We start from the raw sequence: 26,561 nt of genomic DNA on the forward strand, positions 1-26,561 counted from the left end.
AGATCTGAACCTACCTTTCCCCAGCAGAAGTCTAAGACCGATGCCTCACTAGCAGTTGCCCCACCCCCTGGCTTCTGCTTTCCCTGGCTCAAGTGATCCATTCCCTGCCAGTTGCCACAAGGGCTCATTTTGATCTGCATCTCCTTCCAATTTCCCTCACGGCTTCCTGCTCTCGTTTCGAACAAACAGCACTATGATTTATAAGCCAAATTCAACAGATTGCGTCTCTTGCTTTTCTGGGAAGGAAAGAAGTGTCTTGGGAGAGACAAGCACAACAATTACTAAAAGGTTTTTTTTCTCTACCCCCTGGAATTTGAGGGAAAAAGGGGGGATCAGGCTGGTATACAGCCCTGTAAACATTTTTCTTCTTCTTCTTTCCATTCAGTTCCCCCTTTCTATTCCTATAAGAAAGCATCCTTCGAAGATGGAAGCATATATTTGCTTCAGTTAATAAGTATATATTTACCTCGGTTGGGTTGTGATACTGAATGAAGGTAGCGGATATTGCGTGACTGAACGGATCACCTGCTTTGGGCGCCATGTCCTGCTTGACCAACAGGGCCAGATCCACCAGCTAAGGGAACAAGAGCAAGAAGAAAAAGAAAAGTTTAAAGAACCAGAACTAGCACTAGAACTATCCTAAAGTGAGCGGCACTTCTGTGACATCCACCGTCTTAGAAGGGTGTTAACTCTGCTTGGGATACCGCTGTCATTTACTTTACTCACAAAGCTCTGAGAGGGCAGAAGAAATGATCTTGTCAACTTTTAAAATTTAGGCATCGGGTTTATATTGTATTGTATTATTTATGTTGCAACCAGCATCTTTATATCTTATAGCTCCGGGGTGGCAGAAAGAAAAGAGGAAGACACAACGTAAGATAGATTCAGGTAGGTAGCCATGTTGCTCTGATTCAGAGGACGCTAAGCCTAGAACAAGAAGACACAAAGTTTAGTCCAAAGGAAGGCTGTAGATATCCCGACAACTGGAATATTTTCTTTCACCTTTTGGAATTTATTTCAGATATGGGCAGGGCTTTTTTTTTTTAGCAGGAACGCACAAGAACGCAGTTCTGGCTGGCTTGGCATCACGAGGAAAGGAAAGGTCCCCTGTGCAAGCACTAGTCGTTTCTGACTCTGGGGTGACGTTGCTTTCACAACGTTTTCATGGCAGACTTTTTACGGGGTGGTTTGCCATTGCCTTCCCCGGTCATTACACTTCCCCCCCCAGCAAGCTGGGGGACTCATTTTACCCACCTCGGAAAGATGGAAGGCTGAGTCAACCTCGAGCCGGCTACCTGAAAACCCAGCTGCCGCCGGGATCGAACTCAGGTCGTGCACAGAGCTTAGGACTGCAGCACTGCAGCTTTAACACTCTGCGCCACCTGGAATTTAAGAAAAAAGGGGGATCAGGCTGGTATACAGCCCTGTAAACATTTTTCTTCTTCTTTCCATTCAGTTTGCCCTTTCTATTCCTATAAAAAAGTATCCTTAGAAGATGGATGGGGTGTGGCTTAATATGCAAATGAGTTCTTGCCGGGCTTTTTCGACAAAATACCCTGTGTGAAAAAATGGTGATGTCAGGGGATGTGGCTTAATATGCAAATGAATTCATCCTAGGCATTTTCTACCAAAAAATGTCTTCTCCAAGCTGGCTGATAGGGTGGTGGGGGCTTCAAGAGCCACACAATATGCGTTAAAGAGCCACATGTGACAAAAAAAAGCCCTGGATATGGGAATATTGCTATGAAATATATGCAAGCTGAAGACAAAGGCTACTCGACGAAAATCCTCCTGTAATCGACACACTCTCATTTGGAACCCAAGAGGCACACCAACTGTGTGGGCTGCCACAAGCTGCCACATTTGTAAGTAAAAATTCGCTGAATGTGAACATGAGGGAATGACATTATCGAACATGACATTATCGATTTCGGGTTCAGCTCAGCTTTTCCACAGAGCTTAAGTCTGGAGTGGCAGGAGAAGAATATTGTCCACTAAGCCACATTTTTGGTATATTTGGATTTCTGTTTCTTAACAGCAACGACCTATAATATTATCGTATTACTGCACTTTGTTATATTATTAATTGTACCGCTTTGGTGTTGGTCTGAAGCAACAGAACGAAGCTCAAGTCTAGTGGCACCTTTAAGACCAACAAAGTTTTATTCAAAGTATAAGCTTTCGTGTGCACACAGCACTTCTTCAGATACAAACCGTGCAATAAAATCTCCTCAAGTCCTCCTTACAGGAGAAGAGAGGGTGGGTGGCAGCCAACAGAAAGGGTCTCTCACATCCAAGATGCATAAGCAGAACTGAAATAGGATCAGGTGGCCAGGAAGGATCCACAAATGGCAGCAAGTTAGCATGTAAATGCAAGAGCTAGCAAGAGAGATGTGCGAGCAAAGCTAGAGTCCAGCGGCAGCCCCTGTAAGGAGGGCTTGAGATTTTATTCCCATTGTTTGCAGGGGTCATTTTGTAGAAAAATAGGTGGTGGAACTCATCCAGGAATTGGGGAGGGACGGTGGCTCAGTGGTAGAGCATCTGCTTGGGAAGCAGAAGGTCCCAGGTTCAATCCCTGGCATCTCCAACTGAAAGGGTCCAGGCAAATAGGTGTGAAAAACCTCAGCTTGAGACCCTGGAGAGTAGGGGAGGGATGGTGACTCAGTGGTAGAGCATCTGCTTGGGAAGCAGAAGGTCCCAGGTTCAATCCCCGGCATCTCCCAAAAAAGGGTCCAGGCAAATAGGTGTGAAAAACCTCAGCTTGAGACCCTGGAGAGTAGGGGAGGGATGGTGGCTCAGTGGTAGAGCATCTGCTTGGGAAGCAGAAGGTCCCAGGTTCAATCCCTGGCATCTCCAAAAAAGGGTCCAGGCAAATAAGTGTGAAAAACCTGAGCTTGAGACCCTGGAGAGCCGCTGCCAGTCTGAGAAGACAATACTGACTTTGATGGACCAAGGGTCTGATTCAGTAGAAGGCAGCTTCATATGTTCATGGGGAGGGATGGTGGCTCAGTGGTAGAGCATCTGCTTGGGAAGCAGAAGGTCCCAGGTTCAATCCCCGGCATCTCCAAAAAAGGGTCCAGGCAAATAAGTGTGAAAAACCTCAGCTTGAGACACTGGAGAGCCGCTGCCAGTCTGAGAAGACAATACTGACTTTGATGGACTGAGGGTCTGATTCAGCTTCATGTGTTCATTGTTCATATGCACCTACTATTCAATGGACAGGGTAGGTGGGGAGGAGGACGGGGGGCATCAGAAAGGTCCAAGAGCTGTGCTCCTGTGAGCTCCTGCTGAAATTCAAGGTCTGATTGTTTGCATCTGAAGGAGTGCGCGTGCGCATGAAAGCTCATACCCTGAATAAACTTGCGTGGGTCTTAAAGGTACCCCTGGACTCATGCTTTATTCTACAACACGGGATGGACTGACTCAGTAAAGGAAGTCACAGCCCTCCGTTAGCAAGGTTGGAGCAAGGCTGTGAATGACAGGGTGTTTTGAAGTCATTAACTCGTAGGTTCGTCTTAAGTTGAACAGCATCTGGGGTTACAACAAAACAAAACCCAAAGAAGGAGGCGGTAAAGAGAGAGTGAAATAGGGCCGAGGGGGGGGGGAACGGAAGTAGAATTGGAGCTGGGGGCGGGGGGAGAGAAAGATGCACCTGGGGAGGAGACTGAGAGCTGGCAGAGCAGAAGTGCCAGAGCAGTTGGGAGGTCAGTAGAGCTGAAACCCAAAGAGGGCAGGAACTGGGGGAATGAGGCAGCGATGGGAGGGAGGCAATGAGAGAGCCAGTTTGGTGTAGTGGTTAAGTGCGCGGACTCTTATCTGGGAGAACTGGGTTTGATTCCCCACTCGTCCACTTGCACCACCTGCTGGAACGGCCTTAAGGCTCTTTTTCTAGCAGGAGTTCCTCTGCATATTAGGCCACGCCCCCCGATGTAGCCAATCCTCCAAGAGCTTAGAGGGTTCTTAGTACAGGGCCTACTGTAAGCTCCAGGAGGATTGGCTACAGCAGAGGGGCATGGCCTAATATGCAGAGGAGCTCCTGCTAGAAAAAAAAACCCTGGCCTTGGGTCAGCCATACCTTTCACAGAGTTGTCCTTGAAAGGGCAGCTTCTGGGAGAGCTCTCTCAGTCCCATCCACCTCACAGGGTGTCTGTTGTGGGGGAGGAAGGGAAAGGGGATGGTGAGCCGCTCTGAGACTCTGAGTGGAGGAGAGTGGGCTATAAATCCAATATCATCTTCATCATCATCTCTCTACCCATGGAAGCCCCTTGCGGGTCCCCTTCCAGCATATCTGAACAGATCTGAGCCTTCACACGAGAGCAGATCCAGCTGATTTCCCACTTAATGACACATGGCCCCAAAAAGCGGGTAGATGGAACAGATCTTGGGTTGCAGTTCTCATCCCAGAGTACCAGTTCACGCTCCATAGGAAACAGCACAGACAGAATGAATGCCCAGGCCTATCCAGGAAAAACGCTCCATTTCTCTTAAGGGGGAGAGCATGATGAAAAGGGAAAGGGTTTTTCCCCAAACCATTTGATACAGAAGTCCCATTTATTTACCTGTGCAACAGTCTCGTAGGCTAAATAAGCTAAGATCTCCATGGCGATAGCGTTCGGTTTTATTTCCATGCTGCTGCAGTCCAACCAGTCTCGAAACTTGGAAGCTTTCTTAGCTGGGCAGATAAAACATAAGAGAGGCATAAGGGTGGGTTTCTCCCCCCGCTTTGGAGGAAAAAAGAGCAAAAGCCATCCATGAGAACCCTGGACTCTGTGGATCTCAAACTGCACCGGCAGTTCTCCAACACAATCAGCATGTACTAGTGCAGGATAATCAGTATCACGTACTACTGAAGACAATTAGTGTTAGCAGGGCTTGTGTGTGTGTGTAGCAGGAACTCCTTTGCATATTAGGCCACACCCCTCTTGTGCAGCCAATACATGGCCTACGGTAAGCTGCAGGAGGATTGGCTACATCAGGGGGGTGCGGCCTAATACGCAATGCGGTTCCTACTACAAAAACAAAGCCCTGAGCGTTAGGGTCAAACTAGATATGATGGTTTCCTCAGAGCTGACATAAGGATGCTGCTGCCATTTTAGACATCTTAAAAATACTGTGAGGGCCTGATTCTGATCATGTCCGTAGAGTGGCCAGTTGAGGTATTTTATTAAGTGCTGGAATGGCCGCCCCCTACAGCTGTGTCAGCACTTCAAAAAGTGTGTGTGTGTGGGGGGGACAAGAGGTCTCCAAGTATTGGGGGGTGGGGTAAGAAAGAAAGAGCACAATAACATCTAGAGGTTCTGGAGCTCTGCTCCTGTGAGCTCCTGCCCAAAATGAGGCCTGCAACTATGCAATATATAGTAGCAAAAGTATATTCAAAACTATTTATTGACTTTGTTTATATATCACCTTTCTCTCCAATGAGGACCCAAAGCAGCGTATATTGTTCTATTCTTTCATTTTTTCCTCACAATAACCCTGTGAGGTAGGTTAGGCTGAGCATGAGGGGCTGGCCCGAGAATGTCCAGAGAATGTCCAGTCCTTCTTCTTTCTTGTTTAATCCCGTGTGGTATCCAAATTCCTTATAAATCCTGGCTCCAAAGGTGATATTCCCTTACGTGCCCGTCAACTTGGATCACGTTTCACGTAAATGCTTCCTCGAAGAGCCAATCTACTCTATTTTTCTTTCTGACCTTGAGCTAGTGCCTACTGGAAATCCGATCAAGTGGCCTTAAGTTGAGATCAAAAAGAAAAATTGAGCAGACTGGCTCTTCGAGGAAGCGTCGTATGCGAAACGTGATCCGAGTTGACGGGCACGTAAGGGAACATCCCCTTTGGAGCCAGGATTTATAAGGAATCTGGATACCACATGGGATTAAACAAGAAAGGAGAAGGACTGGACGTTCTCTGGACGTTGATATACTGTGGATCCTTTCCTTTTGTGACACTTTTTGATATACTGTGCATTTGGCATTATTTGAAATTAATAGAGACTTTAAGAATTATTTTGCATATATTTTATGGTGGGTTTTGTACACAGCGGTGGTTGTTTTCTTTTCCACTAGAGAGGTCAGCATAACATATGACTCCGATGCCTAGAGTCCATGAACGTCTGACCAAAAGCAGTACAGACGGCACTTTTTTTGTAGAAGAGCCCCAGCAGGAACTCCTTTGCATGTTCGGACACACGCCAAGCCAGCTGAAACTGCATTCTTGTGCGTTCCTGCTTTTTTTTTTTTTTAAAAAAAAAGCTCTGTAAACAAGGATTTTTATAAAATCCCTCCCCACCCCAGAGGAGAAGCTTCTGTTTTTTTTGGAATCATCAAAGCGTAGCGTTTGATGGCCCTTTGGGGGGGACGGTGGCTCAGTGGTAGAGCATCTGCTTGGTAAGCAGAAGGTCCCAGGTTCAATCCCCGGCATCTCCAACTAAAACAGGGTCCAGTCAAGTAGGCGTGGAAAACCTCAGCTTGAGACCCTGGAGAGCCACTGCCGGTCTGAGAAGACAATACTGACTTTGATGGACCAAAGGTCTGATTCAGTATAAGGCGGCTTCATATGTTCATATGACACTGTGCCATGCCATTATCCTCAAGCCAAGTAGCAATGTCAATGTGACAACTAGCGTGGGTAAACATCACACCCTTTGAACCCTGGCCAAGCCAACCGGAACTGCGTTCCTGTGTGTCCCTGCTCAAAAAAAGCCCTGAGTATAGATGCATTGACTTTTAAAATACTCTAAACGTTTGATTCAAATTTTTTTTTAAAAAAATGAGACTCTAAATACATTTCCCAATTACATTTAGATGCCTCATTAGGGAAAAAAAAGAAAAAAACTGTGAGTCAAATGTGGAGTGGGCACTGTCTTGCCATAAACTTTTACGGAATGACATGCAAAGCTACTTACAGTGGTTACGATGTCCGAGACCCTTTCCGCAGTTGCAGTTGCTCCGTCCCCTAGCTTCTGCTTTCCCCAGATCAAGTGATCGATTCCCCACCAGTTGTTGCGCAGGTACGTTTTGACCCACGGTTTCCTCCAATTTACCCTGCATCTTCCTGATCTCTAAAAAGTAAGATCAGGAAGACATGGAGGGGAATTGGATGGAGCCGTGGGTCGAAATGTAGCCGTGCAGCAACTGGTGGGAAACTGATTGCTTGATCTGAGGAAAACGGAAGCCTGGGGAGGGGACAACTGCTACTGCAGAATGGGTCTGACTGAACTCCCCGACCCGTTTAAAGCAGCCTGCTCAATGTTTTAACAGGTTCTTCTGCCCAAAACGTTAATTCTTTATTAGCAAAGTTTGCACAGCTCTCCTCATATCGGCATGTTTGCAATCAGATTGTGAAAATCTAGCTGCTATTTCCGCCCCTCCCTGTTCCTTGGGCGAGTGCTGCTACCAAGCCGTTGCCGGGTCTCCAAGAATGCTGTGCCCATTTTTTATTTTTTATTTTTTTTAAAAAAAAATGCTTCTCGGGTTCAAGAGTCTCCCATACGATTAATCTGTCTGTTGCAGCTTTATATCGGTGGAGTCTTGATTATAATTATTAGGTGCAAAAATCTGACTTCATTGCAAGCCTCTCAGATGTTGAAATGAATTTAATCTGAAGCATCGTCTACTTAACCACTTGCAGATGTTGGGCTATGGCCTAAGAGAGCTTTCTAAAAGGGGGGGCGGGGGAAGCACACCAAACTGGCAAAAAAGACCACTCCCAAACCGAGGTTCCACGGTTGTTTGACATTTACAGAGGGCACTGGATTGGATGTGTCATTTATTTTGCACATTGTGATTCGTAAGTGAATCAGTCGTTTCTCCAAATCAAACGCTTGTTAGAGAAAACAAGACAAAAGCCTTTCATTCATCGTTGTGCTTTCATGTATTACGGCAACGTCATGTGCTATTTTTCATGCTTTTTTAGAGGACTCTCCACGCCCTCACTCCCTCCCCAATTTCTAACCTTAACCAGTGTTTAGATGCTTCTGTAGTGTTTTTTTTTAAACTTTATTATATGAAGCAGTCCATTAATTTAGCGACTCTTCACTTTGTTACATGCAGCAGTTCATTAATTTAGAGGCCACTCTAATGGTAACAGTGGCCCCGTGGCGCAGAGTGGTAAAGCAGCAGTACTGCAGTACTGTGATCTAAACTCTCTGCTCACGACCTGAGTTCGATTCTGGCAGAAGCTGGATTCAGGTAGCTGGCCCAAGGTTGACTCAGACTCCCATCCTTCCAAGGTTGGTAAAATGAGTCCCCAGCTTGCTGGGGGGAAAGTGTAAAAGACTGGGGAAGGCAATGGCAAATCACCCCGTAAAAAGTGTGCCGTGAAAACGTTGTGAAAGCAACGTCACCCCAGAGTCAGAAACGACTGGTGCTTTCACAGGGGACCTTTCCTTTTCCTAATGGTAACACATCAGCTATCTTTAGGACATTTAAGATTATGTCCTTTTGGTATTATAATTGCAACATTTATCAAAAATGTCTTTAAAAGATCCAGCCAGTATGCTGGAAGCAATGCAAATAAATACATTGCTGGCTTTTGTGCCTGAAAATCTTTTCTTTTTGGATACCAGTACTTCAGAAATTAAAAATTACTGAGTTGATGGTAAGTCTAACTCCACAAGTGATATTGATAAATCTTAGAACCAATTACAAGATGTCTTCTAGTACCAGTCAAAGGGTAGCACTATTGTTATTCGCTGATAAATTAGCTATAGTCCACAAATGGAAATCAGAAATTGCCCCTACGTTGAACACATGGCATTCTAAACTCTGAAGCTTATACACAATGGCTAAATTAACAGATATACCTAAAACGAATGAGGGATTTGAATTTAATGATTTTGTTCCCATTTGGTTTCCTATCCTAGAATATTTACAAGAACAGCGGGAGATTCCAGAGGTTATTTCTGTACTACATTTCTGGTAAGTTACTAACGGTTGAAACAAATATTTTTATTTTTACTTTTCTGTAAACCTGACCACATACAGCACTATGGGAGGGAGGGAATGTATGATTATGTAGATTTATGTAAGCCTCAATTGTAAACTTTACTTTGAATTGTATGTTTTATGTAAGTCTTCCATAAAATATTTGAATTTAAAAAAAAAAAACCACAGCCTTTCTCTAGTGCAATGTTTCTCCCACTGCCAGTGAAGCCCTAATTCTTATCCTTATGTTACCTGCCACAATGGCAGTGTGCAAGGTGATTTCTGTAATGGTCATACAATCCTTGCCGACACAAGTTACAGACTTGCTTATATCAGGGGTGTCAAACATGCAGCCCGGGGGCTGAATCAGGCCCCTTGGGGGCTCCTATCAGGTCCTCAAGCAACTGGCTATCATCTGCTTCCTTCTCCCTCTCTCTTGCTTCCTTCTGCATCTCAACTTGCTTTAGTCATGTTTGTCCTTTAAAAAGTGTGTATCTTTGCTACCTGCTCATAAATAGATACACACACGGCACGGCCTGACAAGGTCTCATTTATGTCAGCTCCGGCCCTCATAACAAATGAGTTTGACACCTCTGGCTTATATCAAATGTCTTCTGTAGAAACAGAAGTGAACTTTTCTAACATGGGCTAAGCTTTAAAAAGAGCTACTGAGGATGGTGGTGGTGACCCCCTAGGGCTGACCGGTGGCTGGAGACCCCAACCTTTTCGAACCTGTGGGCACCTTTGGAATTCCAATACAGGGCATTGGGTGTAAACCCATAATGACTACTGCAGGAGATGGAGACACCCACGAAAAAAGCCCAAGTGCACAGAAGAAGAGGGGCAATTAAAATTTACACTAGGAAATGGGGGTGAGGATAAAACAAACACCACTGAAACGATGTTATTTTAATCTGCATAGAGATCCAGTTTAGTGTAGTGGTTAAGTGTGCGGACTCTTATCTGGGAGAACTGGGTTTGATTCCCCACATCTCCACTTGAAGCAGCTGGAATGGCCTGGGGTCAGCCATTCCAACTCGGAAGAGTTGTCCTTGAAAGGGACAACAGCAAGAGCTGTGAGAGCTCTCTCAGCCCCACCCACCTCACAGGGTGTCTGTTGTGGGGGAAGAAGTTATAGGAGATTGTAAGCTGCTCTGAGACTGATTCAGAGAGAAGGGCGGGGTATAAATCTGCAGTCTTCTATAGTCAATCTTTCTTTCCAAGACACTTGGTGGGCATCACATTGGGAACCACTTGCAATAGGGTTTTCAAGGTCCCACTGTCTTTTCAAGGGTCCCTGGCCCAAAAGATATTTGGCTGGCTTTAACCAGGGCCAGGGCCTTTTTCGTCCCGGCCCCAGCCTAGTGGAACTCTGCTGAGTGTCATCTGTGCCCTGCCTGATCTATTAAAGGTTCACAGGACATGTAAGGCAGAGATGTTCTACCAGGCCTTTGGCTGAGCATTGTAACAAAAGGGAAAACTGTATAGAAGTAACAATTGTTAATATAAGTCTAGGCTTGCTATTCTATATTTTGAAACAAACCATTTGATCTCAGTGTTATTAACAAAAAACACTAGATGCCAGAATGCAACAACAATTGGCAGAATTACAATAGAAGGTTGCTATTACGACAACAGCAGCAATGTTACAGCAACAGCAGCAATGCAACTATCCGATTCATTTGCCTTCAGGTTGCAGTACACTAGGTTAAGCCTTGAATTCAATGATTGAAAATGCAGTATTTTCTTCCAATTTGTGCTTAGGACGCTCCCAGTTTTTACAATTGCTGCGTAGATAGGAGCCTCAGAGGTCAGCAGTCTTCCATTAGGGGTTACCCTTTCTCAGGCTCACAAGACTCCACAGCTTGGAGGGAGCGTTGCTCTATAGCATCAGACCCCAGTGAGGTTCGACACATACTCCAATCCCACTCTCTGCAGCAGGGGTGTCAAAGTCATTTGTTATGAGGGTCGCAGCTGACATAAATGAGACCTTGTTGAGCCGGGCCGGGCCGTATCTGGCCGGCCTGTGTGTGTATCTATTTATGATTAGGTTGCAGAGATATAAACTTTTTAAAAGGACACAGACAAACAAGACTAAAGATTTTTTTAAAAACTTAAAATAAAACATGCTTAAAACCAGGGCTCATTTTGTAGAAAAATAGGTGGTGGAGCTCAGCCGGGGCTTGTTATACAGCTGCACCTACTGTTCAATGGACAAGGAGGTGGAACTCTCAGAAAGGCTCAGGAGCTGTGCTCCTGGGAGCTCCCACTGAATCTGAGGCCTACCACTCATTGGTCTTAAAGGTGCTTTCTTTGTATTTCTCCCATGGGATCCAGGGAACTGGGCAAAGGAAGCTCTGGCTCTTTCCTTCCTTTCCTCAGGAGACCAGGAGGGGGAGGAGTCTCAACGAATGGAGAAAATCAAGGTTTTGCTCTGCAGCTCCTGTGCAATTAAGAAAGCCTTGCAAAGCAAGTTGAGATGCAGAAGGAAGCAAGAAAGAGGGAGAAGGAAGCAGAAAAGCACCAGTTGCTCAGGGGCCTGTTAGGAGCCATCTGGGGGCTTGATTCGGCCCCCGGGGTTGCCTGTTGACACCCCTGCTCTACTGGCTCCATGTGAGCATCTCCAGGAATTTTCCAGCTTGCAGTTTGGCCACCCTATCCTGCTTCGAATGCTGCTGTACAGGCTTCGCATCAAAAAAGAGAGTTCCCAAGCACTTAATCCATTTTTTCAAGTTGATAACACAGCACACTAGTTTTCAAACTAGTAGAGGACGAATAATGGTGGGCAAGCTTCTAAAAACACCTCTTGGCTACTGTTAGCAAAACTGGATAGGTGGGAAGGGCTCATTCTGTAGCGGGAGCTCCTTTGCATATTAGGCCACATACCCCTGATATAGCCAATCCTCCAAGAGCTTACAGTAGGCCCTGTGCTAAGAGCCCTGTAAGCTCCAAGAGGATTGGCTACATCAGGGGTGTGTGGCCTAATATGCAAAGCAGCTCCTGTTAAAAAATGAGCTCTGTCGGTGGGCATGTTCTAGGTTGTAGTCTTCAGGTGAAGGGTGATGTAACATGGAAACAGAGCTCCGAGGGAATTCTCAAATGGCCTGAGACAAGCCTGACTTCATTTCCAGCTGAAAGACCAGATGGGCACAGCAGCCATCGGGATGTTCATCTTCAAGGTGGTCTTTTAGTCTTAAAAGCACAGAATAAATGTCTGTGTATCGATCCATTCCTTCTCTGCTTTATTAATTAAGCATTTTTTAAACGAACAAAAAGGGCCCTTTAGTCAAGGGAAAGGCTTCCTGGTGAGCTAGCAAATCAGCATGGTCAGGTTTGTGCTTTAAGTTTTTAGAACCGTTCCCCCCGCCCCCAAGACTTTGATTCTAAAGAGGAATAGGCGCACTGAGTCAGAATACAAGGAGTGCATTTCCTGAGCAAATGCACTGCTGTTGTAAACAATCCGTATGTCTTCAGCCTCAGTGCCAAGGCTGAAAGTGTTTGATTGATCCTCTTTGCGAGCTGAGGACACAGACGGTGCCTTCAGATCTTTTGCAGTAAGATGCTATATATGCTGACTTGTTGCTCTCACAATTCAAACAGATTGCTTACCCACTAAACAGAGCCTTTACCCACAGGGCTGGCCCCCGGATCACGTCGCCCACTCGTCTCTCTCAGAAATAAAATTTGAAAAACAAAAACTGCAGTCGGACGGGAGAGAACACTTACAAAAGCTCAGCTGACGACTTTCACAAAATTCAGTGTACTGTGCCGAGTCCATCATTCGGGTTTGTCTTTCTGCTCTCTGGAAAAAAAAAAAGAAGAGCTTGTTATTCAAAGGCAATTCAACATAAATGGAATCTACAAAAGTCTCATGATCACTAGCGAGTCAATGACAAACAAACGCTGCTGTCCGAGATGGTTAAATTTACAGGGATTTGTTCTGTGCTGGTTGCATTCCCTCAAAGAGAGCCAGTTTGGTGTAGTGGTTAAGTACGCGGACTCTTATCTGGGAGAACTGGGTTTCATTCCCCACTCCTCCACTTGCAGCTGCTGGAATGGCCTTGGGTCAGCCATAGCTCTCTTATCTGGGAGAACCAGGTTTGATTCCCCACTCCTCCACTTGCAGCTGCTGGAATGGCTTTGGGTTGGCCATAGCTCTCTTATCTGGGAGAACCGGGTTTGATTCCCCACTCCTCCACTTGCAGCTGCTGGAATGGCCTTGGGTTGGCCATAGCTCTCTTATCTGGGAGAACCGGGTTTGATTCCCCGCTCCTCCACTTGCACCAACTGGAATTGCCTTGGGTCAGCCATAGCTCTGGCAGAGGTTGTCCTTGAAAGGCCAGCTGCTGTGAGAGCCCTCTCAGCCCCAGCCACCTCACAGGGTGTCTGCTTTGGGGTAAAGGAGATTGTGACTGCTCTGAGACTCTGAGATTCAGAGTATAGGGCGAGATATAAATCTGGTATCATCACCAATACCCTCATCAAAATGGCTGAACTCACTTGGGCACCCTGCTCTTTCTCCAAAGAGCTAAGGAAAGGTCCCCTGTGCAAGCACCAGTCGTTTCCGACTCTGGGGTGACGTTGCTTTCACGTTTTCATGTCAGAGACTTTTTACAGGGTGGTTTGCCATTGCCTTCCCAGTCCTCTACACTTTCCCCCCAGCAAGCTGGGGACTCATTTTACCATCCTTGGAAGGATGGAAGGCTGAGTCAACCTCGAATCGGCTACCTGAAAACCCAACTTCCGCCGGGGATCGAACTCAGGTCGAGAGCAGAGCTTAGGACTGCAGTACTGCAGCTTTACCACTCTGCGCCACCGTGCTAAGAGCTAGAGGCGACATTTATTCCTTCCAGCATCAGTCGCATGAACAGGTGCTGCACTGTTCTCGAAACTGTTCGTTGAGTCAGCCCAAGTCAACGCGCTCTTGCTTCACGCCCAGTGCATCTTCAGCCTATTCCTTTTGAAGGTTAGCCATGGACCAGAAGGAAGCCTGCGTCCCCCGGGTTTGTGTGCCCCACCCAGCCTGCAATGGCCCAGCCCCTAATGGTGGTCTGCTTGAGAGCTAACTGGCCAATGGTGGGCCCAACAGCCCAAAGTAATCCTTGCCCCCCTCCCCAAATAAATTATGTTCTAGCTTAAGGTTGGCACCTAGACTTCCCGAAACTACTCATTAAGTCCGTTCAAGTCAATGAAACTTTTATATGACTCATTTCAAGTTTTCATTTTTATATAGCAGGGAAGCCCTCTCGGCTTGGCTTCGCGAACGAAGATTTAAGAAGGGTGCAATAGTCCACGTCTGCTGCAGGCTCGCTGGTGGCTGACAAGACCAATGCGGGACAGGCAGGTCCGGCCACAGTGGCTGCAGGGAAAAGTCTGATTTAGGATTGCAGGGAAGCCAGCTTGGTACAAAAGCCACATATTAAAATCCATACGCTGTCGCGTGGCTTTAAACCCCTGTATCTTCTCAAGTCCTAAGGGAAATCAACCCAGACTGTTCCCTGGAAGGTCAGATGCTGAAGCTGAAGCTCAAATCCTTTGGCCACCCAATGAGAAGGGAGGACTCACAGGAGAAGACCCTGATGCTGGGAAAGACAGAAGGCAAAAGAAGAAGGGGACGGCAAAAGATGAGATGGCTGGACAGCGTTACTGATGTAACAAACACGAATTTGAGCAGGCTTCGGAGGATGGTGGAAGACAGGAGGGCCTGATGTGACTTCGTCCATGGGGTCGCAAAGAGTCGGACTCAACTGTGCGACTGAACAACAATCTTCTCAATTTTCTATTCTTATCTATATTCTATATTTTCTATTCTTATCGTTTAATATAGGAAAAAAAACTTCTTATTGCCGAAAATGGATGCCTGACTGGTGCACATTTGACTTTCAAAGGAATTTAAAATGAGCATATTCCCTGTTCTGTTCTGATCCCACACTTCTTTTCTGACTTGCAGGGCCTTTTTTTTTTTTTTTTTTTGTAGCAGGAGCTCCTTTGCATATGAGGCCACACACCCCTGAGGTAGCCAATCCTCCAGGAGCTTACAGCGGGCCCTGTACTAAGAAGCCTGTAAGCTCCTGGAGGATTGGCTACATCAGGGCCGTGTGGCTAACATGCAAAGGAGTTCCTCCTACAAAAAAAGCCCGCTTGGAACTCTGGTTGTCTTCCGGAAAGAAAAGCCAAGCTCAAGATCCTGATAATGCATTTCACAGACTCACACAAAAAGTTTATCCTGTGGGCATGTGTAAATATATTTAGGAAATTAAATCAATGGCTTATGTGAAAGAAAATTATTTCTTTCTGTGCCTCTGAATAGAAATACGACAGAAGAATGTTCTCCGGTCACAATGAATCCCTTTAAACCTGTCCCTTTATGTGTCAAAACTATTTAATATTTCTCCACTTGCGGATTAGAGATCTGAAGGGGGTTTCTTTCTGTTTCTTCCCGCAATAACACAATTTCTATCCTGCCTTTCGGTTCTTACAAGGGCCACCAAGCCCCCTTCCCAAACATGCTTCATTAAACAGCTTTCAAATGAGTTGGGGGGAAAGAGTTAAAATTAGGGCTTTTTTAAAAAACAGGAAAGCACAAGAACGCAGTTCTGGCTGGCTTGGTATCAGGGGGTGTGACTTAATACGCAAATGAGTTCCTGCTAGGCTTCTTCTACCCAAAAAGCCCTGGTTAAACTACATACAAAACAGTTAAAATACATGGTGGCATTGGAAAGCAGCATCAGGTCACAGCTGAATTATGGCAACCCCGTAGGGTTTTCAAGGCAGAAGAGTTCAGAGGCTGTTTGCCATCGCCTGACCCTGGCTGGTACAGATGGGCAAAGCAGATAGAATACCACTGAAAAACAGTGCGTATACTTCAATCCTTATATATGAAGTATGAAGTATACTCATTGTTTTTCAGTGATATTCTATCTGCTTTGACTTTATACTGAAGCCCCTTCTCCTGTGGTACAGATGGGCAGCTTGGGGCGGTTTTGTGGAAAGTGCCCCAGGGGGGCCAGACGGCATGCAGCCCGCTGCTGGAACAGGGATGGGCTGCGTGTTCCCCAAAGGGGCGGTGACACCGCTCAAGCGCAAAAGCGACACTTCCCTGGCGCTCCCCCAGGACTGGATCTAGGGGGAGCAGAGAGGGCACTTGACCCAGGCGCCATCAGAAGGGGGACGCTAAACTGGGTATGGAGTCCATTCTATTCTATGGGCCTGTAAGATAGAATGGCCCCATAAGGGGGCATCATTTTTTAGTTTTGCCCCCCCCCCCCTCAAAAACATGTAGATCCAGTCCTGCGCTCCCCGGCCATTTAGACCAGTGGCTCCCAACCTTTTTGCCACCAGGGACCAGTTTCATGGAAGACAATTTTCCCATGGACCGGTGGGGGTACTGGGGTTTTTTTCTGCCCCCACGCCCCACACCCCATCCCTGCCCCCCATGGGGGTCTTTAAATGGGGGGGGGAGAGACTGAGGCTGTTTCTGCAGCCTCCCTGCTAGTTGGCCAGGCGGCAGGAGGCCAGTCTGCCTCCCCCTCCTATTTAAAGACCCCTGCCTGAGGCTGCACTGCCTCTTGGGTCTGCCCGGATCCCAGGCAGGTGGGGGCGGTGCATCGCCTGTCTTGTTCCACAGCCCGGTTGCTAGAAGCCACGAACCGGTACTGGTCTACAGACTGGTGGTTGGAGGCCCCTGATTTAGACGACCAGGAAAGGCACCCCGGAGGTGATTCAGTAATTTGCTCCCACTTGCTACCTGATAGCTTTTTGTGGTGGGCAGAGCGACGGCCGAGGACAAGGTAGGGGCAGGAGTGAGGTGGGACCCAGATGTGCACGTTTGAACTCGCCATTTAAATCCGGACGTGGCTGTTGCTGTGTTGGCCCAAATTGGCCATCTGAATTCAGCCTCTGTGTAGCAACCCTGGACTTCCTTGGGGGCCTCCCATCAGGGCCAATCCTGCTGAGCTTCCAATATCTGATGAGATCATGCTAGCTCGGACGATCAAGGTCAGAGTGTTAAAATACATACAAAATATAAAGCTTTGTTTCAGGAGGAGGACTCATTGAGAGAATGCCAAATGAGTCTTCGCCAGGGCTTTTTTTTTAATAGCAGGACCTCCTTTGCATATTAGGCCACACACCCCTGATATAGCCAATCCCCCTGGAGCTTACAGTAGGCCCTGTACTAAGAGCCCTGTAAGCCAGGGGTGCCAAACTCATTTGTTACGTGGGCCGGATCTGACATAAATGAGACCTTGTTGGGCCGGGCCATGTTGAGCTGGGCCATGAGTGTACCTATTTAAGTTTAGGTAGAACAGGTATAAACTTTACAAAGCACACAAACACAATTAAAGGGGGTTTTTTTTAAAGGGAGGGGCCTCAGCCAATGGAGAAAATAGAGGTTTTGCTCTGTAGCTCCTGTGTGATTGAGCAAGCTTGCAAAGCAAGCTGTTATGCAGAAGGGAGCAAGAGAGAGGGAGAAGGAAGCAGATGACAGCCAGTTGCTTGGGGGACGGATAGGAGCCCTCCAGGGGCCTGATTTGGCCCCTGGGCCACATGTTTGACACCCCTGCAAGCTCCAGGAGGATTGGCTACATCAGGGGTGTGTGGCCTAATATGCAACAGAGTTCCTGCTACAAAAAAACCCCTGGTCTTCACACAGAGGTGGAAGGTGGCAACAGAAGGAGGTCTACTGATTTTTATGATGCAGAAGAGCTACATAACAAAAAACAAAGGGGTTTTTTTGCCTAGAGGCGAGTGGTTTAGAAGAGGTTAATTTTCACTTCACTTTGAACACTTATTCTATAAATATGTCTCTGGAAGAACCACAGATTAGGATATTATGAGTTTCATTGTGGTAAATATTTCTGGTAAAAGAGAAATCCTAAAATGGGGAGGGGGGAGGGAGAGAATTCAGTAGAGGTAGATTTCATAGGCAACCTTTTTTCTAAGAATGCATCCTTCCATTTCACTACTTGTCCTTTATGAAGCGAGGCCAATGCAAGAGTTTGCTCAGGTTTTCTTTAAACTGGCAACTTTCCAGGCTCCTGGCACACAAAAAAATCGCAAGAGAACCACAGCAGGAAAAAGACACAGGGAAAGCAGATAAGCGGGAATGCTCTGGAAAGAGGGAAATGCTAAATATGCTCTAACTGCAGCATTTTGCCTCTGAACCAACACACTGCATTTATCTGAACATACTACTGGGGGAGAGAAAAATTACTCGGCATTGTTTTGAGGGCATGCCCCCCCCAACCCCAAAAGTTGCAGCCGGTTCTTAGAATTACGTTCCATTTTTTTTTTCCTTTTGCTCTCCTTGGCTTTATATGCCCAAACTGCTATTTAATCCACTGGCCGTAATTTTGTTCACAGGTTCCAACGCACCAGAACTGCAGGAAAACTTTGTTGTTGTTCAGTCGCACAGTCGAGTCCGACTCTTTGCGACCCCATGGACAAAGTCACGCCAGGCCCTCCTGTCTTCCACCATCCTCTGAAGTCTGCTCAAATTCGTGTTAGTGACATCCCATATTATTTTAGAATGTCCTTTCCTGGCCTCACAACGGAGACAATTTTTAGCTGAATATCTCCAACACACAATGTATTTACTAAAAGGAAAACTCTAACCTACTTCTTAGAAGATGTTAATCCCCACATTACTACGGTACATGTGTTGCAAATTTCTTAGTAGAAGCCTATAAAATTAAATCTAGGCATACTTCTGTATTTTAACTGCTGGGTGTCTACTTTTGATTAGTATTATTGCCTGCCATTTTAATTGCTTGCTTTATGTATTGTTCTTACTATACTTCAGGCCTTTGTACCTACTTTTGATTGTGAATCGTGATTGCTTCTATGCCAATAAAGGTCTGAACTAATGCTGTCCAGCCATCTCATCGTTTGCCATCCCCTTCAGTTTCAGCACCTGACCCTCCAGGGAACAGTCTGGGTTGATTTCCCTTAGGACTGACTGATTGGATCTTCTTGCAGTCCAAGGGACTCTCAAGAGTCTTCTCCAGCACCACAGCTCAAAAGCATCTATTCTTTTGTGCTCGGCCTTCCTTATGGTCCAGCTCTCACAGCCATACATACATCAGGAAAACAAGTTGCATCCAAAGCACCACCAGCAGAGGGGTGGGGCGATTCTATCATTCGATTCAATTCCAAAAAACCTTTAATGGCATAGCACTAACTTCAAAGAGAAGGGGGGGAGGAGTGTAAGTACAGCACTCTTTTTGCTGTAGCCCACTGAGCTCTCCTCATCAATTCCACTCCGGTGGTAGGGGGGCGGGGAGGTCAAAGTGCCATTAGGAACAGGGCTTTTTTTGTAGCAGGAGGAAGAAGATATTGGAAGATATTGGATTTATATCCCGCTCTATACTCTGAATCTCAGAGTCTCAGAGAGGTCACAATCTCCTTTACATCTCCCCCCCCCCCCACAACAGACACCCTGTGAGGTAGCTGGGGCTGAGAGAGCTCTTACAGCAGCTGCCCTTTCAAGGACAACTCCTATGAGAGTTATGGCTGACCCAAGGCCATTCCAGAAGGTGCAAGTGGAGGAGTGGGGAATCAAACCCGGGACTCTCAGATAGGGCTCGGCACACTTAGCCACTGCACTAAACTGGATCTCTTTGGGACTCCTTTGCATATTAGGCCGCACAGCCCTGATGTAGCCAATCCTCCTGGAGCTTACAGTAGGCCCTGTTCTAAGAGCCCTGAAAGCTCTTGGAGGATTGGCTACATCAGCGGTGTGCGGCCTAATATGCAAAGGAGCTCCTGCTACAAAAAAACGCCCTGATTAGAAAAAACACAGGGGTGGGAGTAAGAGCAGGGAAACTCGCAACAGTACCAGCTGCTTTGTTAGCTATGAGAAGGTTTACACAGTGGAAAGGAGAGGCAATCCTTAGGGGTAAAGACCACAGAAGGCTTGTTCCTTCGGAAAATAAGTGGAAGCCCTTAATTCAGGAGTCCCTCCAAATGGTGCCCGTGTTTCAGAATTCCAAATGCGCCCACAGGCTCGGAAAGATTTCGTGGTCCCTGCTTTAAGAAGAAAAATTGCAGATTTATACCCCGCTCTTCTCTCTGAATCAGAGACTCAGAGCGGCTTGCAATCTCCCATGTCTTCTCCTCCCACAACAGACACCCTGTGAGGTGGGTGGGGCTGAGAGATCTCTCGCAGCAGCTGCCCTTTCAAGGACAACCTCTGCCAGAGCTTATGACCGACCCAAGGCCATTCCAGCAGGTGCAAGTGGAGGAGTGGGGAATCAAACCTGGTTCTCCCAGATAAGAGTCCACACACTTAACCACTACACCAAACTGGCTTTAATTGTTAAAGAACTTCATACTATGACAGGAAAGGAAGAATAGGCATTCCAGTTATCATTCTAAGCTAGGAGGGAAAGAGGTGCCGAAGTCACAGTCTACCCTCATGAAGTGAGAAGGCAGCCAGAAGGAAGGAAGTCCCGAAGAACAGCATTCTGGGTAGATGCATGGTATCTAGCTTATCTATCTGGGCACTAGAGACGGGAAAATAATGGCATGTTACAGTGCCACTCCAGAATCTCTGCTGTCTCTTTGGTTTTATTGCGGCCCCCAGTGCTTTAGCCCTTGTCTGCATTTAAAGTTGCTTTGTATCCACCTTTCTCCCAATATATTTTCCTTCCTTCCTTCAAATCAAATCAAATCAAATCAAATCAAATCAATCAATCAAATCAAATTTTATTCTTATATCCCGCCCTCCCCCACCAGAAGGCGGGCTCAGGGCGGCTCACAGACATGACACGTCATGATTTAATTAAGACAAATAAACAACATTTTAAATATAGTACAGTTACATAAATAGATTAATATAGATAAAAATAGGTGCTATAAATTCTGTCATCCCAATTACATACTATCAAACATCAGTTTCAGTTACCCATAAGATGGCTAAAGTTACGATGATTTAATCAGTTTAGTCTGGTCCTAATTCAAATGCGAGCTGGAAAAGAGAGGTTTTGCAAGCCCTGCGGAACTGGTTCAGGTCCCGCAGGGCTCGCACCCCCTCTGGAAGTTGGTTCCACCAGCGAGGGGCCATTAATGAAAAGGCTTGCTCCCGAGTTATCTTCAGTCTGGCCTCTCTTGGCCCCGGGATTTGTAGGAGGTTTTGGGAGCTAGATCTTAACGCTCTCCTGGGGATATATGGGGAGAGGCGGTCCCTGAGGTAGGTCCCTTCCTTCCTTCCTTCCTTCCTTCCTTCCGGAGAGCCAGTTTGGTGTAATGGTTAAGTGTGCGGACTCTTATCTGGGAGAACCGGGTTTGATTCCCCACTCCTCCACTTGCACCTGCTAGCATGGCCTTGGGTCCGCCATAGCTCTGGCAGAGGTTGTCCTTGAAAGGGCAGCTGCTGTGAGAGCCCTCTCCAGCCCCACCCACCTCACAGGGTGTCTGTTGTGGGGGAGGAAGGTAAAGGAGACTGTGAGCCGTTCTGAGACTCTTCGGAGTGGAGGGCGGGATAGAAATCCAATATCTTCTTCTTCTTCCTTCCTTCCCCCCTCCCTTCTCTCAAACATCTGACATTCATGTCTTGCAGCTCTCAGACATCTGACATTTGTTCTATGCAGCTCTTACGTTTATCAAGTTTGGCCACCTCTGCTCTAGGATTTCCCTTATTCGCTATGGTTTTACAAGATACCCAATAAGGTATCTTTCAGGTATATTTTTGGCTCAGTAAGATCCAAATGAAGAGCCCCATGGCACAGAGTGGTAAAGCTGCAGTACTGCAGTCTGAGCTCCCTGCTCACAACCTGAGTTCGATCCTGGCGGAAGCTGGGTTCAGGTAGCCGGCTCCAGGTTGACTCAGCCTTCCAGCCTTCTGAGGTCAGAAAAATGAGTCCCCATTTTGCTGGGGGAGGCAATGGCAAACCACCCCGTAAAAAGTCTCTGCCATGAAAATGTTGTGAAAGCAACGTCACCCCAGAGTCGGAAACGACTAGTGCTTGCACAGGGGACTACCTTTGCCTTTTTACCTTTAAAATCCAAATGCACACGCCTATTTTTTTTTGTCATCACAGTCTACTACTTTTTTGTCATCTAGTCTACTACTCTCAGCCTGCCCAAATTGCGTTAGATTATCCTGTCAAATTAAAGAATGAGGCCTGTGTTAAAAGCCGGCCTCTTAAAAAACACCACCCGCCCCCTCTGCCCTGGAACAGAAGTTCCTAACGAAGCAATACTGTGCCCCAAACGGCAATCTCTTTCATCCAGGTGATTTATTCCAGCAGAAAGCTAAAGACCTTTTCATGCCCTATTATAAAAACATCTTTTTGGAGGGGGCCAGGCTGAACAAATGGGAAGGGTGTGCCTTTAATCACCAGCTGACAAATCTTGTTTAGAACTCTGGGCCCTGATGCACTGAGTGATGGGCGACCGTACCAACAGTGTAGCTAAAGGTGGAGGGGAGCCTTAATACGGGGCCTGTCTTCTCTCAATGCCATTGCCGTGCGTTCCAAGTGCTTAAACAGCTGCATTATGCACTTTAAAGCTACTCTTTGCACTATACAGAACAATGCAATCGCATGACAGTGCGATACCTTTCATGTTCAAAAGCAGTTTCCATCATATCTTTCTTTCACTATGGGACACTGGAAAAGACAACCAGATCAAGGCCAGTTTCCTTCACAGCGTGAACAAAAAAAAGGGGGGGGGGCATTTTGGTTTCATCTGGCATCCTTCACCCTAGAGATGTGAACGCCCGGAAAAATCCAGAAAAATCCGGGAAAAAATGGTTTTCCAGAAGCCTTCCCCCCCCCTCCCCGCAAAATTGGAAATATTGAAAAAAAGGAAAGAAAAGAAATTGATTATGGAACATTTTATTTTAACATGATAAATAAAATATTTTATGACCAGGTGTTCAAATATTTTCCAAATTATTTCTAAAAAATCTGTGTGGTATTTATTTATTTCTGTGGATTTATATTCCGCCCTTTCCCAAATTGGGCTCAGGGATTCCAACATGTTGTTCAGTCGCACAGTTGAGTCCGACTCTTTGCGACCCCTTGGACGAAGTCACGTCAGGCACTCCTGTCTTCCACCATCCTCCAAAGTCTGCTCAAATTCGTGTTTTTACAACAGTAATGCTGTCCAGCCATCTCCTCTTTGGCCATTCCCTTCTTCTTTTGCCCTCTGTCTTTCCCAGCATCAGGGTCTTCTCCAGGGAGGGCTCCCTTCTCATTGGGTGGCAAAAGTATTTGAGCTTCAGCTTCAGCATCTGACCTTCCAGGGAACGGTCTGGGTTGAGTTCCCTTAGGACTGACTGACTGGATCTTCTTGCAGTCCAAGGGACTCTCAAGTCTTCTCCAGGGAGTGCTCCCTTCTCATTTGGTGGCCAAAGTATTTGAGCTTCAGCTTCAGCATCTGGCCTTCCAGGGAACAGTCGGGGTTGATTTCCCTTAGGACTGACTGATTGGATCTTCTTGCAGTCCAAGGGACTCTCAAGAGTCTTCTCCAGCACCACATCTCAAAAGCATCTATTCTTCTGCGCTCGGCTTTCCTTATGGTCCAACTCTCACAGCCATACATTACTACTGGGAATACCATCGCTTTGACTATACGGATTCCAACATATCAAAACAGTAAAACCAATAATTACACTATTACAATAAAACAGTAAAGCAGTTAAACAATAAAAGCCACACAAGGCTTTGAACATCAGTACTAATACATTGAAGCAGATCCGGTACTCGATTGGCAGCCAGTGCAGGCTGCACAGCATCGGCCGGCTGCTCGCCCGTACAGGCGATTCAGTCAGCAAACGTGCTGACGCATTCTGCATCAGCTGGAGTTTCCAGGTCAGCCTCAAGGGCAAGCCTGCGTAGAGCGAGTTACAGTAGTCCAACCTGGAAGTGACTGTTGCATGGATCACTGTAGCTAAGTCCCGGAGAGCTAGATAGGGCGCTAGTCGTTTGGCCTGCCGCAGATGGTAAAAGGCAGATCATGCAACTACTGTGACCTGGGCCTCTATAGAGAGGGTGGCATGCAGTATCACACCCAGACTCCTCACCTTCTGAGCTGGCACAAGAGATGCACCATCCAGGGTGCGGAGCAAAATGCCTGATCCTAGCCACACACACACCCCCACCCAACTCATATACAGGACCCCTGTCTTGGTAGGATTAAGCTTCAGCCGGCTCAGTTGCAACCAACCGGCCACTGCTTCAACCACCCTGGTTAGACGGTCTGGGGAAGAGTCTGAGTGGCGGTCCATCAACAGATAGAGCTGGGTGTCATCTGCATACTGGTGACAACCCAGTCCAAAACCTCTGGCAATCTGGGCAAGGGGGCGTATATAGATGTTGAACATGTTGGCATAAAATTACCACAACTAGCATATTAAAAATATAGTGTATCCAAACAATTGCGAGAGAATAGCTCCCTGCGGTACACCACATTCTAGTGGGTGACGCAGGGAGGTCTGCTCACCGATAGCCACCCTTTGTCCCCGACCACGGAGGAAGGAGGAAAACCACTGTAAGGCCACCCCCTGGCTCCAATGTCGGAACCACCTGGTATCAGATCATTCTAATTTCTGTGCACTGAGGATAAGGAAGTCCTAGGTCATGCCCATTCATTGAATCTTAGTCCTAACACACCCTTCTATACACTTCCCCCCTCTTCAATTCTTTTTATGAGAATGAGTTTTTTATTTTTATTTAATGCTGTGGTGAGGAAATACGAATAATGGTTACTTCTGGATTTTTTTAAATTGTTTTGTGGAGGGTTTTTTGTGTTCCACATAAACTAGTAAACAGTTCAGATTGTTGCTCCATTTGTTACAATTACAAAGAACTATCATTTAAAAAGTAAATTTTGTTTGTAATAATTGTTTCGATACACTATATTTTTAATATGCTAGTTGTGATAATTTCATGCCAAGTAAAATCGTCCAAAGTCGTATTTTATGTTCCTGAAGTAACAGAATGACTTTCAGTCTGGAAAAGAAAAAAGAAGCGCTCATGTAGCATTTTTTTTTTTCAATTATCCCAAAAATTGCTGGGTTTTTTCCCCCCAAAAAGGGGGGGGGGAATGGTTTTTTTCCCCGAGCTTAAAAATTTCCAGAAATTTTACATCTCTACCCTTGATGCATAATGCTCTTCATGCAAATGAGAAGGCCAATGGGGACTGGAATCAAATGCAGCTCTTAGAAGAGCTGAGCGAGCTTCTGTGCAGAAGTTAGACTTGCGACATCCCTCGGTTTGCCTGCAATGTTCACAAAGGGGTCATTGGCTTTCAGTTCCACACATAGTCATCACAGTGGCCCAAGTTCTTAAGAGCCTTTTGCTGTATGGGAATCACCTGTTCTGAAGAGTCCTTCACTGCATGGGTCAGTGGAATTTACTGACCCATGAGGAAGAATCAAGAGCAGCTTGAATAGCCAAGAATAGCCCAAGCTTGTCACAGGTGAGAAGCTAAGTAGGGACGGCCATGGTGGGAGACCACTAGGGCTTTTTTTTTGCAGCAGGATCTCCTTTGCATATTAGGCCACACCCCCTTGATGTAGCCAATCCTCCAAGAGCTTACAGCAGGCCCTGTACAAAGAGCCATGTAAGCTATTGGAGGATTGACTAAATCAGGGGGGTGAGGCCTAATATGCAAGGGAGTTTCTACTCCAAAAAAAGCCCTGGAGACTACCAAATAAGTTCAGGGCTGCTTTACAGAGGAAGGTGGCGGCAAATCACCTCAGGTCATCTCTTGCTTTCAAAACCCCATGAGGGGGGCATCACAAGTCAGCTGTGACTTGACAGTACTTTGTTATTTTTAAAAATGAAGGAATATACCCAGCCCAGCCACATAAGTTTTCTATATGCTGTATGCGTTCACCAACCATATAGAATATCGTGAACATCGCCACAGCATCAAATGTTTTCTGTGACATATTTACAAGAGATGGGCAAATGCAACCACGGAGGGAAATAGGTGCTGATATCGATAACTTTCCCCACTACGGTACTCATGCTGATCACCTGCAGCTCATGTTCATTGTTGATGTTCAGCTGCACAATCAAGTCCAACTCTTTGCAACCCCATGGACAAAGTCACGTCAGGCCCTCCTGTCTTCCACCAACCTCCGAAGTCGGCTCAAATTCGTGTTTGTTACATCAGTAACGTTGTCCAGCCATCTCATCTTTTGCCGTCCCCTTCTTCTTTTGCCTTCTGTCTTTCCCAGCATCAGGGTCTTCTCCAGGGAGTGCTCCCTTCTCATTTGGTGGCCAAAGTATTCGAGCTTTGGCTTCAGCATCTGACCTTCCAGGGAACAGTCAAGGTTGATTCCCCTTAGGACTGACTGATTGGATCTTCTTGAAGTCCAAGGGACTCTCAAGATTCTTCTCCAGCACCACAGCTCAAAAGCATCTATTCTTCTGCGCTCGGCCTTCCTTATGGTCCAACTCTCACAGCCACACATTTCTATTGGGAATACCATAGCTTTGACTATGCGGACTTTTGTTGGCAAGGTGATGTGTCTGCTTTTTATTATACTGCCAAGGTTTGCCATAGCTGACCTCCCAAGGAGCAAACGCCTTTTAATTTCATGGCTACAGTCACCATCTGCAGAGAGCTTGGATCCCAGCTCATGTACAAAGTACAAAACCATTGCAGCCAAGGCAAATGTTAGGA

At 46.4% G+C, this 26,561-nt stretch overlaps 1 protein-coding gene across 2 annotated transcripts in view; it reads right to left on the reverse strand.

Annotated features, from left to right (window-relative positions):
* SUPT3H (SPT3 homolog, SAGA and STAGA complex component) overlaps window positions 1-26,561 on the reverse strand; it is a 436,825-nt gene that overhangs the window by 92,235 nt on the left and 318,029 nt on the right. For both annotated transcript variants that reach the window (XM_060231273.1, XM_060231262.1), the window contains 3 exons: window positions 12,648-12,723; window positions 4,560-4,672; window positions 467-574 (listed from right to left, as the gene is read on the reverse strand). In XM_060231273.1, coding sequence (XP_060087256.1) covers window positions 467-574; window positions 4,560-4,672; window positions 12,648-12,723 — 297 coding nt within the window. The remainder of the gene's footprint in view (window positions 1-466; window positions 575-4,559; window positions 4,673-12,647; window positions 12,724-26,561) is intronic.

This window comes from Heteronotia binoei, chromosome 1 (genome assembly GCF_032191835.1).
Source record: "Heteronotia binoei isolate CCM8104 ecotype False Entrance Well chromosome 1, APGP_CSIRO_Hbin_v1, whole genome shotgun sequence".
In the NCBI taxonomy this organism is placed as follows: domain Eukaryota; kingdom Metazoa; phylum Chordata; class Lepidosauria; order Squamata; family Gekkonidae; genus Heteronotia; species Heteronotia binoei.